Source organism: Kogia breviceps, chromosome 3, assembly GCF_026419965.1.
Source record: "Kogia breviceps isolate mKogBre1 chromosome 3, mKogBre1 haplotype 1, whole genome shotgun sequence".
NCBI lineage: Eukaryota > Metazoa > Chordata > Mammalia > Artiodactyla > Physeteridae > Kogia > Kogia breviceps.
Window position 1 is genome coordinate 67666857 of NC_081312.1, and position 15008 is coordinate 67681864.

General features: G+C 35.3%; 1 protein-coding gene across 4 annotated transcripts in view; it reads left to right on the top strand.

Moving 5' to 3' along the window:
• The window catches only part of HEATR5A (HEAT repeat containing 5A), a 114842-nt gene that overhangs the window by 37623 nt on the left and 62211 nt on the right, over positions 1-15008 (top strand). For all 4 annotated transcript variants that reach the window (XM_059057206.2, XM_059057204.2, XM_059057205.2 and 1 more), the window contains exons 10-13: positions 704-954; positions 3598-3709; positions 8731-8883; positions 9869-9968. In XM_059057206.2, the coding sequence (XP_058913189.1) occupies positions 704-954; positions 3598-3709; positions 8731-8883; positions 9869-9968 (616 nt within the window). The remainder of the gene's footprint in view (positions 1-703; positions 955-3597; positions 3710-8730; positions 8884-9868; positions 9969-15008) is intronic.

Below are 15008 nucleotides of genomic sequence, written 5' to 3' on the forward strand. Positions count from 1 at the left end.
ACAATTCCTGCTGACTGAAGCTTACATTATATTTGGTTTGTAAGCTATTTATCCTAGGGCATATATTGTTTAAGTAGCAGTCGACATGAACTGTTAACATGTTTTGATGAAGGTATATGTTGAATTATAGCAAATGTAGACTTTTTTTCCTTACTGGTAGTGGCACTTCACTGTCTGCATAGTGGCTTAGTAGCCCACTGAGAATTTAGTGAAGCCTTGGTTTTCTTCAACATTTTGTCCTCAGGTTAAGAGAAATATGGTACATAGGGAGAATACTGATTATGTAGAGAAATGTGCCAGAAAGGATTTAAAAGAAAAGGAGAATGAAGCAAGATGTGACATTTCTTCTCAAGATGTTTTTGTTATTTATTGATAATTGTTTTTATATTGATAATTTTTAATTCCTAGTACCAAATTAATGATCTCAAGATAAAGTAAGCAGAACATTGGCTTATTTAGGAAATAAAAATTTCCTTTGTCTTTTGACTTAATTTAAGCCAATTTTCATGAGATATATTGGTAGAAGTAACTCTTGGGCACACAAAAAAAATAATTATGTATCACTTAATTTTTTAAATTCTGATTTGGCTTTTGATAAAGATAATATATTTCATATCTGTGTGGTTGCTTACTCTTTTGACTGTTTGATGACTGAGTTTTATCTGTGTAGCTGAGTCGTCATTTGTTTATTCTGTCCTTCTAGGCGTCCTTGACAATGTCATTTCAGTTACTCTTCATCCTAGCATTTCTGTTCGACTAGCAGCTGCCTGGTGTCTACACTGCATTGCTGTGGCACTACCTTCCTACCTAACACCTCTCTTAGACCGTTGCCTTGAAAGGCTTACTGTGCTTAAGTCTTCACCTGAAGCAGTGACTGGTTTTAGTTCTGCAGTGGCAGCTCTGCTGGGAGCAGTGAAACATTGTCCTTTAGGAATTCCTCATGGAAAGGGCAAGGTAATGATTTCATTCTTCGCATATGATAGTGACATTTCAAGTTTTTCTTAAAAACGTCATTGTCGGGCTTCCCTGGTGGCGCAGTGGTTGAGAATCCGCCTGCCGATGCAGGGGACACGGGTTCGTGCCCCAGTCCGGGAAGATCCCACATGCCACAGAGCAGCTGGGCCCGTGAGCCATGGCCGCTGAGCCTGCGCGTCCAGAGCCTGTGCTCCGCAACGGGAGAGGCCACGACAGTGAGAGGCCCGCGTACCACAAAAAAAAAAAAAAAAAAAAATCATTGTCTTCTTGTGTATCACCCAGTAAAGAACCATGCAGGACAAATTTCTGAGCTGTCAGCTATACTACTACTTAAGTGTTAAGTATCATCAACGTAATTACTGTGAAAAACGAAGGGATGGTTAAAAATTTCGTATCTACACTTAAAGAGGAGTTGCTTTCTCTGCTTTTTGTTAGAAATAGCTCCAGTTATTAATAGATTTTGTTCCTGAAGGCTTTTTTTTTTCTTCCATATATTCAGCTCTGCCATAGAAGTACATTTTAAAATTGCATTGTAAAGGACAAATAGAGCTTCAAAAGAAATCTTAAACTTCATTTAATAATTTTATAGTTAGTGGTATTCTTGGTGGTATTATTCTGGAATTAGTTTACATACCTCGTAAGATGAAGTAGATAATGAATGTTGTTAGGAACCAAGATTTTCCATATGAAAAAAAATAGCTACCTTTGTAGAATCAAGAAAATTAAGTAAAAAAAAAAAAAAAAGAAAATTAAGGAAAAGGCCCATATGCTAAATTTAAATTGAAAATATTAGTATGAGCTTTTAATTTCCTTTCACTCTGTCCAGACATAAAAGCAATGGCAACCCAGTAGCAGGGAACACCCCTAGTGCCCAGGTTATGGCCCTAAATACCATTTCCAACCTAAAAGGAATTAGGGCCCGTTGGAGGAATGGCTGGTCCTAGATCTGGGGCAGGAAATGCACAGTATAAGCCTGGAATATCTTGTCATGCCAGAAAACAAGGAAGTCATCAGAGACTCTGTTCATTTTAGAAGGATGCAGGAGATAACTTTAGACTCTCCCCTGACCAAAGATGGGATAATGTGTGCATCCAAAAAAATAATGATAACAATGGATAGAAACATAGTAAATATATAAAACACCAGGAGCTCATAATGATGACAAATTGCTTTGCTACTGAAAAATAATGGCTTTTGAGTGTAGCACTTTCAGAAAGATAAACGATACAGAACCTAGAAAGTAAATAACCCAGTTTTAATGTACAAAGAATTGTAAAGAGAACTAAAGAAGTTTTGTTAATCAGATGTAAAACACAAAATAGGCAAAGCATGGTGTGGGAATTTTGTTTCTTTTTGAATACAAATTGTCAGTTGTCAGAGAATATTGTTTGACAGTGAAAAGCCCTCATAATCTGGGCCTCACACACATAAGAATTTTTTAAAAAATCACTATTGTTCCTTTCCTTTTTCTTGTCCCTCCACGTTATTTTTAATGAATATTATGGTATATTCTCTGCAGTTTAGGCTTTGCAGACAAATACACCGTTACTTCAAAAATTCTTAAATTATCTTGAATATTGCCAATGCCTTTGGGATAAGGTGATCGGCAACTTCAGGAGGTGATGTTATTCAACTAAATTTATTATTTTAGTTATATTCTAAACTAACACATCATATCTTGCTAATCAAAGAATTGCCATTGTGTATGTTAATTAAATTTAATATCCTCAGATCTTATTAATTCAGGCAGACAGGCTTGGTTTGTTTTGTCCCCACCCTTTTTAAAGGGTGGGGGACAAGTAGTAGCTGCAAGTAGTCCTAAGTTAGTAGTACGTTGGTTGGTTGTTTAAAAATATGCTAGTCTTCCTCTTTCGAAAAGGTATGTGCCAACTCACAATATTTGCTGCTCTTCTAGAAGTGATTGGTTACAGAGATGTTTTCTTAGACATGTTAGATGCCTGTCGGCATTTTCAATCTATAAGCATGCATTATCCATAAAGGTGAAATATCTAGTTTTTCCTCTGTGTTGTTTTAGAACTGTCTATTTCTTAGACTTATAAAATATAACATTTTAATTAATCCCCCTTTACTGTGAAGCTACTTCATTGTGCGATTATTGAGTACTTTTAACTGTGGTTATATAGTATATTGCCTTGGGAAAGACTATTATCAGCCACTCAGGTATCAAAGTAGTATGCATAGTTTTAAAAGGAGAGAGTCCTGTAATGAAACTTCCTCTGGTAATTACAGATCTGTGGAGATGGTGGCTTAAAATTAAAAGTAAGTTCAAATTTTATACAGCGAAACTTGAACGGTTGTACAATGTTGTCACATATACTCCACAAAGAATTATAGGGTTGCTGTGTACAACCTAATATACCTATTGTATACCTATTATACAACCTATAATTTATCCTTGAAAAGTTACTTTTTTTAGTTTCACATACGACATTGTCCTGTGGTATAGTCTACGTGAATGACAGTCTTTTATCATGGACATTTATTATATGTAAGAGTTAATTTTTCAAGAGATTGTTATAATTAGTTGCTGTCGTTTGTCCAGTAACCTATAAACTGATATACTTTTTTTTTTTTTTACCTTGTTCTTCTATACGTCAATAGATTATTATGACATTAGCAGAGGATTTGCTGTGTTCTGCTGCTCAAAACAGTCGCCTTTCAGCTCAGCGCACACAAGCTGGATGGTTGTTGATTGCTGCCCTGATGACCTTAGGTAAGTCTTGTGGAGGGTTTACATAACTGCAGACTGCTTGGTGTTTTCTGAGCATAAATATTCTAATATATGATTTGACAAGACTAACTTAAAATATACCAGAATTTAAATATCCACATAAACGTTTTTCTCCTAGCAGTCACCTTAGGAAGCCATATACTTATTTACTCCAATCCTCAGAATGTTTTCAGATGTCCTTATTTGAAATTCTCTTCAAGACCAATTTATGAGCCTTAAGTAGGATAAGCCAATTTGATCAACTTTCACACTTAACTCTGAATGAATCTGGCTTTTCCCAAAATCATTCCCATCTATCTTCAGAAAAAAAATTTTCTACAATATATAAGGAGATAGGCAAGAGAACATACGATAGCCCATGAATCCAATTCTGTAATTGTTCTGAGTATTGGTGACACTAATAAGGTAGTTACATTGATGGGGATAAGGAATGTTTAAATTATATTTATTAAAAATCAGTAATTATTTTATGATCATGACTATTATATTTACATCCTGTAACTTTAAAACTCTATTACTTTATTAAAGCTATACTTTAAATCTCTTTGTATAGTTGTGTGGTTTATTGCTAGGATATAAAGCTAGATGGATTTCACCAATAAATCATTTTGACACCTCTGAAGTAATTGGATCTAAAAGGAGCTTAATTAAAGTAAACAATCATAAATGAAGAGCCACTTTAAGTAATGTTTTTGAGATGATTAAAGAGATTTATTGGACTAGATCTGAGTTCAACCTATGGGCAAAAGCTGGCTTGCCACCTGTTTTATACAGCCTGTGAGCTAAGAATGGTTTTTATGTTTTCAATGGTTTAAAAAGAAAAAGGATATTTTGTGATACATGAGAAATATATGAAAGTCAGTTTTCAGTGTGCATAAATAAACTTTTTATTAGAGTACAACTATAATCATTTGTTTACATATTGTCTATAGCCTTTAGGCACTGCAGTGGCAGAATTAAGTAATTGCAATAGAGACAGCATGGCTTTCAAAGCCAAAAATGTTTACCGCATGGGCCTTAATAGAAAATGTTTGTTGGCCCCTGGCATAGATCTTGATTTCACAATGTGATGGGAATAATGTGGTCAAGATTTTATTTGCTTTTGGCTAGGTGTTTCATGCCTGCTGTATTGATATTCTTGGTTAATTAAAGGGGAATATAAACTACTTAATAAATGGCAATATTTTAATGAACAAAAGCTTTCAAAACAGGGTAATCCCATTGGAAGAAGACTACAAGAGATCCTTTCTCTTTTATAAAAGAGATTAGTACATCATGTTTTAATGCACATTCATATTCAACATACCAAAAAGGAATAAAAATTAAGTTGATGTTTTATTTAATTGCTGTTTTCTTGGGCTTTTCTTTTTTCTTAATGCATGATTCTTTCACTTTATTATCAATTTTTAGAATGTGTTACTGGTTGCTAGTAATTTTCAAAGAGTATCAGTGAGGTTTTGCTTTTAGATATCTTTATAAACTCATAGATTCTTATATGTTTCAGTTGAATGCAGTCATTATTTTTTTTTGACATCTTTATTGGAGTATAATTGCTTTACAATGTTATGTTAGTTTCTGCTGTATAACAAAGTGAATCAGCTATACATATACATATATCCCCATATCCCCTCCTTCTTCTGTCTCCCTCCCACCCCTCTAGGTGGTCACAGAGCATAGAGCTGATCTCCCTGTGCTATCCGGCTGCTTCCCACTAGCTATCTATTTTACATTTAGTAGTGTGTATATGTCAGTGCTACTCTCTCACTTCGTCCCAGCTTACCCTTCCCCCTACCCGTGTCCTCAAGTCCATTCTCTATGTTTGCATCTTTATTCCTGTCCTGCCCCTGTGTTAGCATACTTTCTCTTTCTGACTTACTTCACTCTGTATGACAGACTGTAGGTCAATCCATCTCACTACAAATAACTCAATTTCGTTTCTTTCTGTGGCTGAGTAATATTCCATTGTATATATGTGCCACATCTTCTTTATCCATTCATCTGTCGATGGACACTTAGGTTGTTTCCATGTCCTGGCTATTGTATGAACACTGGGCTGCATGTGTGTTTTTGAATTATGGTTTTCTCAGGGTATATGCCCAGTAGTAGGATTGCGGGGTTGTATAGCAGTTCTATGTTTAGTTTTTTGAGGACCCTCCATACTGTTCTCCATAGTGACTGTATCAATTTACATTCCCACCAACAACACTGCAGTCATTATTCTTTGATCTTCAAATTGTTTCATCTTTAGTCATTGGGAGCCCCTAGTAGTTGGTTCATATGAACCTAGTGTTCTTTGATAACATCTTTATTTGGGGCATGACAAGATGTCCCAGCTTTTACATCATAATTTCTGCCTTAGAATGAGGGGCAGTTAGATACAAAATTCTAAAAATGACTTACTTCCAAGGAGTGGGATTTTAGGGAGAGGGGATCAGAGAGGACCCAGGTCAGAAGGCACCTAGGAGATTGGCATAGTTGTATATATTTAACTGTGATTAACATTATGTATATGTATTTTTTAAAAAATAATAATTTCTGCCTCAGCTTGCAACCAGTCAGTTCTCCAAGGAGCTCTGATTATATTTTGTGGGAAATGGGATTTAGATGACGGTCTGAGTGCTTTATTAATTTTTGCCTGGCAGTTTTAACACCTGTTTTGCATTTTCAGCATTTCCTTCACCATTTACAATTTTCATTATTATTTTTAACAGATTCACTGTTCTGAACTAATGTAAACTCATATAGACCACATTTAAGTCCACTCCTCAAATGTGAACGCCAACTTTTTTAACCCCTTTTTGCTATACTTCCCAATTTATCTGATGCCACATGCAACACCTTTGATTCACTTGCAGGTATCTACAATGTGTGTTTGGTTTTTGTTAGATCCAACATTATTCTTGGTGTGAATGAACTTACTCTTATTTATTTTTTTAACTTTGTAATTACTACAGACATTTTTAGTAACTTAGTTTACATATGTTTCTGAAATAAATTATCTTGTTACCTCTCTGGGAAGTGATGCTACACTGTTCACTCCTGAGTTAGAGAGGTATCTTAAGGGTACAATGGCAAATATTTATGGAACTTTTGTCAACCGTGGGTATTTCCAGTGACTTCATCCTTACTTTGATTTTTGGTATCTGACTAAATTTTTGCATTCAGAATTTTCATTATATGAGTATGCCTGTGTGTGCATGTGAAACCTCTTACAGTCACTTATTCTTAATTGCCTTACTCCAATTTCCTTATTTTATCCCAATTCTAGGATGTTTTTAGTACTACTTCATCAAAGAAAGTAGTGAGCAAGGAGTGAATTAGGTTTATTTTGCTGTAGGGATTAGTCTAGGGCCTCTTCCTAAAAAGCAAGTCAGGAGAAAAATGAAGAAATTATTTTGTTAATGTACTAAATTGCATGCTTAAAAAAAATAATGATTGACTTGCTGTTGCCCTTTCATTTTGCCATTATGCTCTCACCTCTTCATATGCAAATAAGACAAGTTTTAAATGATAACTACATAATGTCAGATATATAAATGCTTATCATGGGTGGAGCACTGTTCTATATAAACTCATATAAACCTCAGAAACTGTCACATGAGGTAAATACTGTTGTTATCCCCATTTATAGGTAGAAAATTGAGGCACAAAAAGATTAAGTGACTTATCCAAGTTTAAACAGCTAGTAAGTGGATGGAGTCAGGATGTTAACCTAGGTGGTCTCCTTCAGAGCCCAGTACAGTTCTATGCTGTGCTGCCATACTGCAGAAGAAAAGCATGCAGTTAGCAAAACATGGGAATAAGAAGTAGGGAGTACTTACAGGAGAATTTTAAGAGAACCCCAGAATTTTAAAGAATATTACTTAGGGAGAGAAGCTGTACGTTTGGGTTTTTATATGTCGTAGTTCTGTTTTCTTAACTGATAACGCTGCACGCTATCAAATACTTACAGTTAGCTCTCTGTATCCATGGGTTCCAAATCCACGGATATAGAGGACAGATTGTACTGCGCCACTTTATATAAGGGACTTAAGTATCCTTGGATTTTGGTATCTGGTGGTGGGGGGGGCAGTCCTAGAACCACCAAAGGACAACTATAAAAAGCTATCATTGTACAATACATTGCCTTTCATTACTGGGTTTGTGTATTCAGTTCTTAAATGTTGCTTTGAAATATTAAAAAAAAAAGTTCCATCTAGATGTATCACATCTGATTTTTGGCCTGGAACAAAGTTGCTATCAAAAGTTAGAATTTTTGATAGCAACTTTGTTCCAGGCCAAAAATCAGATGTAATATGTCTAAATGGAACTTTCCCACATGCTGCAGAGCAACTAAGCCCGTGTGCCACGACTACTGAGCCTGTACTCTAGAGCCCGTGAGCCACAACTACTGAGCCCGCGGGCCACAACTACTGAAGCCTGCGTGCCTAGAGCCCATGCTCCGCAACAAGAGAAGCCACTGTAATGAGAAGCCCACGCACTGCAACGAAGAGTAGCCCCTGCTCGCCGCTACTAGAGAAAGCCCGTGCACAGCAACGAAGACCCAGCACAGCCAAAAATTTTTAAAAATTTAAAAAAAAGAATTACTTTCAGGACACAATGTTATTTGTTACGAACAATAGTACCTTGCATTTATGTAGTACATTAGTTTTTCAGGCTACTTTAAAGTACACTCTGTTGTTTGGATCTGGACAAACCTTTGGAGATAAACAGTGCAGGTATTTCTGGCTTCATTTTACGGTTAACAGAAATTGAGGCTCAAAGAGGTCACAGCAGTAGTAGAAGAGAGGACACCAGAGCCCAGACTTTACTGTTAGTTCCTTGTTTTTCCTCTCTACTCTAGTGCCTTCAGATAGTCATTGATCAGTAGTACATTCATTGGAACCAAAGGGACAAAGTAATCCAGCAGTAGTTAATTAAAATATGTTTATTTTAAGAGGGAAGGGTTTTAAAGAGTAACCACTTTGGGTTCTTTTACAAGTGACAAGTTGAATAAATTACAGGTCCTGCGTTTGTCAATCATCACCTTGCTCGAGTTCTTCTGTTGTGGAAGTGTGTCTTTCCAGTGTCTCCGAAAGATCTAGAAACAGAAAAGAGCCGAGGAGACTCATTTACATGGCAGGTAACCTTGGAAGGACGAGCTGGTGCTCTCTGTGGTAGGTTGAGTTTAGTCTTTTCTCTCCTTTTCCTCTGGCTTTTTCATATACTTGTATGTTTTATTTAAGTTTGGGGAAAAAATCTGCTTCTGGGGATTATTTTTATTGAACATAATTGATTAGTTGGTGATTATAACAGAAGTATGATGTAATATAAACCAAATTTACATGTCCTTATCCTTAGGATGCATGTTTTATTATAATGCGATCAGTTGAGAAATGTTAAGATTGCTTTGTGTTAAGTAGGCATTCATTCCTCTAGAGTTGAATTTAATTAGCATTGACTAAGTATGGATTCCATTTAGTTTTTTATATGTGAAAGTTATACCCTTCTACAACACATAGACCATTAAAAAATAGCATCCACCATGAAAATTTGAGCTTAAGGAGCTGTGGATTCCCTGAAAAGACATGGAAGCACTGATTTTTTTTGAAGCACGTTTTCTTAAAAACCATCTTTTTTAGGAGTAAAAATGCCATGAATAAACAAACAAAACCAACATCAGTGCTTCCTTGAAACTGAATCTAACTTTTAAATATTCACCTTATTCTACATATGAAATAACTCCTTATAAAAACTTGTGTGTTTCAGGTAACATCTATAAAACCTAACATGCTGACTTAAAAGTCAGCCTGGTTCCTTAGAACTAGTGTAGAACTGGCAAACTTGAGGGTCTAAGCTGCTACTTCTGAGCTCAAGGGCTGAGTAAAATCCCAGGAAAGCAACATTTTGTTAATTTGGTTGTTGGTCTCTTTTAGTAATTCTAGGAAGTTTGGGGTTTTTTTGTTGTTTAGTTTTGTTTTTAGTTTGATTGGAGGTAGAAGACACTAATTTCCTTTTATTTTACTAGAGTTTCAAGAATTTTTTTTGGTTTTAGCACATTTCTTTATTCCTGTAACAAAATACAAATGCTTTTACCATACTTGAATGCTTTCTTCATGGTTCATTACACTCTGCTAAGTAAAAGTCTGTTCTATTTTTCAGCTGTCAAGAGCTTTGTTTCCCACTGTGGTGATCTCCTTACTGAGGAAGTAATTCAGCATCTTCTTCCACCACTTCCTTGCGCTGTGGATTTGCTAACTCTGTAAGGATCCGCTATTTAGACTTGATAAAAATTTTTAATAGCAATCAGTTACCCTCTAGTTATGTAGTATCTTATTAAGTACCTTAATAAGGCCAAGTTTCTGTGGTTGGTGAATGATTTTCCATTTGCAGAGGAAGGCAAACATTTAGTTATGTGATTTTTTTTGTTTGTTTTTTTTTTAGGCTAGGATCTTGAAAGAAAAGTACATATTAAAAGGGAAGGAAAGTTATTTGGTGGATAATGTATCTTCCATACAGTCAGATTTAACCAAGAAATTAAATATTAAGCCTGTTAACCTTTTCAGGTATGCGTTTTATTGGTTTGTTAGTGCTATTCTGTGTTCTTAAGAACCAGATACTTGTTAACAGTTTCAGGTTTTTGTTGTTTATATTTTCATACATTTGACTTACATTTTTAAAAAATCCAATTTATGTCCTGGTCACTTATAATTTCCCAGTTAATAAAATGTACAGTTTAGAGAAAGTCTTTCCAAAAAGTATTTAATAATATGACATTTTATGTATATAGAAAAATACAGTTAAGATTATGGCTTATGAAGTGTCATAGTAAAGTGAAAACCTGTGAATTCAGCACAACCAGCACAGAGGTTAATGAAGGTTTGCTGTAAAGGGCCAGAGAGTAAATATTTTAGGCTTTTTGGCCCAGACAGTCTCTTTTGTACCAACTTAATTCTGTTGTAGCTTAAAAGTAATCATAGCTAATCTGTAAATGAATGAATGTGTTCCAGTAAAACTTTATTTACAAGAACAGGCAATGGGCCGGATTTAGCTATTCCTGGACAAGAACACTGATACTATTGAAGTTATATGTGTGCTCCTCTCTAATACCATTCTTTCTGCCTTAGTTTAGAGGTAATCACTATCCTGAATTTTAAAGTTGTCATTCTCTTGCATTTTTAAAAAGTGTGTTACATATACATGTTTCCCTAAACAGTACCTTGTTTAGTTTTGCTTGGTTTTGATCAGGCAAATGGTATCATACTGTTTCTGAGACTTGCTTGTTTTACTCAACATGATATTTCTAAACTTCCTCTATTTGTCAGCTTGTTCATTCTTTTTGGTTGCTGTATAATATTGTGTGAATGTACAGCAGTTTACCCTCCTGTCAATGAAATATCCAAACTATTTTCCAAAATTTTTGCATAGATATATCAATAGTATATGGGAGTACCCTTCAGTCCACTTCTTCACCAACACTTATTCAGACATCAACTCTGGTTAATGCAGTAGGTGTAAATTGGTATCTTGTTATGATCTTACCTTATATGTCTGGTTTCTGATGCTTTAAGTGCCATTCTATATGTTTATTGTTCCTCACTATTTCCCCTTCTGTGAAATCCTAATTCATGCATATCTTTACCTATTTTTAGGTAACATTGTGTTTTGATTAATAGACATGGTTGGTTTTTTTTCGGGGGGGGGGTGGCGCTGTGCCACACAGCTTGTAGGATCTTAGTTCCCCAACCAGGGACTGAACCCAGGCCCCACAGACATTCTTAATTTAAATGTCAAATTTATCAGTCTTTTACTTCTTGGTTAGTACTTCTGTCTTTTGATTTAAAAACTCTTTCTTCAGGGTTATAAAGATACTTTCTTTTATTTCTCTCTAAAATGTTTAAGGTTTTTGTCCTTCACATTTAAGTCATTAATCTATCTGGAATTTATTTTTATGTTTGTAGTGAGGTAGGGGTTCCAATATGATTTTCTTTTTTAATATGGATAACAGATTGTCCCATATTTTACTAAAGAAATCCAAGCTTCCTCTCTCTGGTGACTGCCATTCACCTTTGTTGTGTATTATATTGCCATATAGACATGGTCTGTTTCTCTGCTCTCTATTGTATTCCATTTGTGTGTTTGCCCATTTCTGTGCCCATACCACATTGTCTTTATGATAAATTTTAGTGTCTGTTACAGTAAAGTTTTTGGCCTTACTCATCTTTAGGCATAATTTGGCGCTTTTTGGCAATTGATTGTCTCTTGTTGAAATTTTAATTAGAGTTAAATTGAATCTATAGATAAACTTGAAGATAATTGGTATTTCTATAATACCCATAAGCATGATACCTTTCCTGTTGTTGAGATTGTTTACCAAGTATAAAATTTTTTCTATGTAAAAGTCTTATATGTCTTTAAAAAAATCTATTCCTAGCTAGATACTTCATATTTTTCTTTGCAGTTATTAAATAAGTATGTGGGAGTGTGTGTGTGTCTATATAATCTCTTTATTGCTATTGTATTAAAAAATGTAATTGATCTTATATCCAGCCACCTTGCTAAATTTTCCTATATCAAGCATTTGTTTGTAGATTCTTTAGGATTTCTCCCTTTATGATATTTACTCATATATTGATTTGTATTCTCTCTTTCCCCTTAACATGCTAACTAAATGACTACCACTTAAAACTGAAGAGAAGTGGCTTGTTAAAGTGAATGTTTCTCATGTTTCAAGAATAAGAATGATGCTTGATACAGGCTTTTTAGTAAATGCTCTTTATCAGATTAAGAAAGTATCCTCTTATAGTTATCCACATTTTTTTTGGTTTGGTTTTTTGTTTGGTTTGGTTTTTTATCGTCAATGAGTTTTGATGTTTTATAAAGTGGTTTAATCTGAAAACTTTAATGTAAAAAATTTTATTGATTTATTTTTTACTTGGTTGCATTCTTGGGATAAACTGAGCTTGGAAATAATTATCTTTTTTTGTAAACTTCTGGATTTGGTTTGTTTTTGTTTGGATTTCTCCACATATATTCACCAGTGAGACTGCCCTATAATTTTCTTTCTTGGATGCCCTCCTCAGGTTTTCATCAGTTATACTAGCCTCATGGAATGAGGTAGGTGAATGTTTCATCAAGTTCTGTGGAGGAGCTTTTAGGAGATTGGAATAATACGTCACATGAAACCACGTGTCTGTAAAACAGTCTGGACCAGCTGTTTTCTTTGTGGGAAATTTTTTTTTAACTACATATTTCATTTCCTTAATTGCTTTAACTATTTGAGGTCTGGTTTGGGGGTTTGTTTTGCTTGTTTGTTAGATATTTTCCAGGAGTTTTGCCATTGCATCTTTATCTTCACATTTTTTGGCATGAAATTTTTCTTAATGTTCTCTTATTGTTTTAATCTCTGCTATATCTATAATGTCCCTTCATCCATTCCTGATTAGTTTTCAATATGCCTTCTCTTTTGTTTTTCCTGATCCATCTCATGAGATTTTCCTGATCCATCTCATGAGAGGTTTAACTGTTTTATTAACCTGTACAAAGAACAACTTTGCTTATGTTGAACTTGTTTTTTTTTAATTAAATTTAATTTTTTTTATACAGCAGGTTTTATTAGTCATCCATTTTATATATATTACTGTATATATGTCAATCTCAATCTCCCAATTCATCCCACCAACACCCCCACCAACACCCCCACCCTGGGCTTTCCCCCTTTTGCCAATACATTTGTTCTCTACATCTGTGTCTTTATTTCTGCCTTGCAAACCGGTTCATCTGTACCATTTTTCTAGATTCTACATACATGCGTTAGTATATGATATTTTTTTTTTCTCTTTCTGACTTACTTCACTCTGCATGAAAGTCTCTAGGTCCATCCACGTCTCTATAAATGACCCAGTTTCATTCCTTTTTATGGCTAATATTCCATTGTGTGTGTGTATATATATATATATATATATATATATATATACACCACTTCTTCTTTATCCATTCATCTGTCAGCAGGCATTTAGGTTGCTCCATCACCTGGCTGTTGTAAATAGTGCTGCAATGAACACTGGGCTGCATGTGTCTTTTTGAATTATGGTTTTCTCTGGGTATATGCCCAGTAGTAGGATTGCTGGGTCATATGGTAATTCTGTTTTTAGTTTTTTAAGGAACCTCCATACTGTTCTCCATAGTGGCTATATCAATTTGCATTCCCACCAATGGTACAAGAGGGTTCCCTTTTCTCCACACTGTCTCCAGCATTTATTGTTTATAGGTTTTTTGATGATGGCCATTCTGACTGGTGTGAGGTGATAGCTTATTGTAGTTTTGATTTGCATTTCTCTAATAATTAATGATGTGCCTCTTAGCCATCTATATGTTTTCTTTGGAGAAATGTCCACTTTGGTTTTCTGTCCATTTTTTGATTGGGTTGTTTGTTTTTTTCATATTGAGCTGTATGAGCTTTTATATATTTTGGAGGTTAATCCATTGTCTGTTGTTTCGTTTGCAAATATTTTCTCCCATTCTGAGGGTTGTCTTTTCGTCTTGTTTATAGTTTCCTTTGCTATAAGTGCAAAAGCTTTTAAATTTCATTAGGTCCCATTTGTTTATTTTAGGTTTTATTTCCATTACTCTAGATGGTGGGTCAAAAAAGATCTTGCTGTGATTTATGTCAAGAGTATTCTTCCGGGCTTCCCTGGTGGCGCAGTGGTTGAGAGTCTGCCTGCCGATGCAGGGGACGCGGGTTCGTGCCCCGGTCTGGGAAGATCCCACGTGCCGCGGAGTGGCTGGGCCCGTGAGCCGTGGCCGCTGAGCCTGCGCGTCCGGAGCCTGTGCTCCGCAACGGGAGAGGCTGCAGCGGTGAGAGGCCCGCGTACCGCAAAAAAAAAAAAAAAAAAAAAAAAAGAGTATTCTTCCTATGTTTTCCTCTAAGAGTTTTATAGTGTCTGGTCTCACATTTAGGTCTTCAATCCATTTTAAGTTTATTTTTGTGTATGGTGTAGGGGGTGTTCTAATTTCATTTTTTTACATGTAGCTGTCCAGTTTTCCCAGCACCACGTATTGAAGAGTCTGTCTTTTCTCCATTGTATATCCTTGCCTCCTTTGTCATAGATTAATTGACCATAGGTGCGTGGGTTTATCTCTGGGCTTTCTATCCTGTTCCGATGATCTATATTTCTGTTTGTGTGCCAGCACCGTATTGTCTTGATTTCTGTAGCTTTGTAATATAGTCTGAAGTCAGTGAGTCTGATTCCTCCAGCTCTGTTTTTTCCCTCAAATTTGCTTTGGCTATTTGGGATCTTTT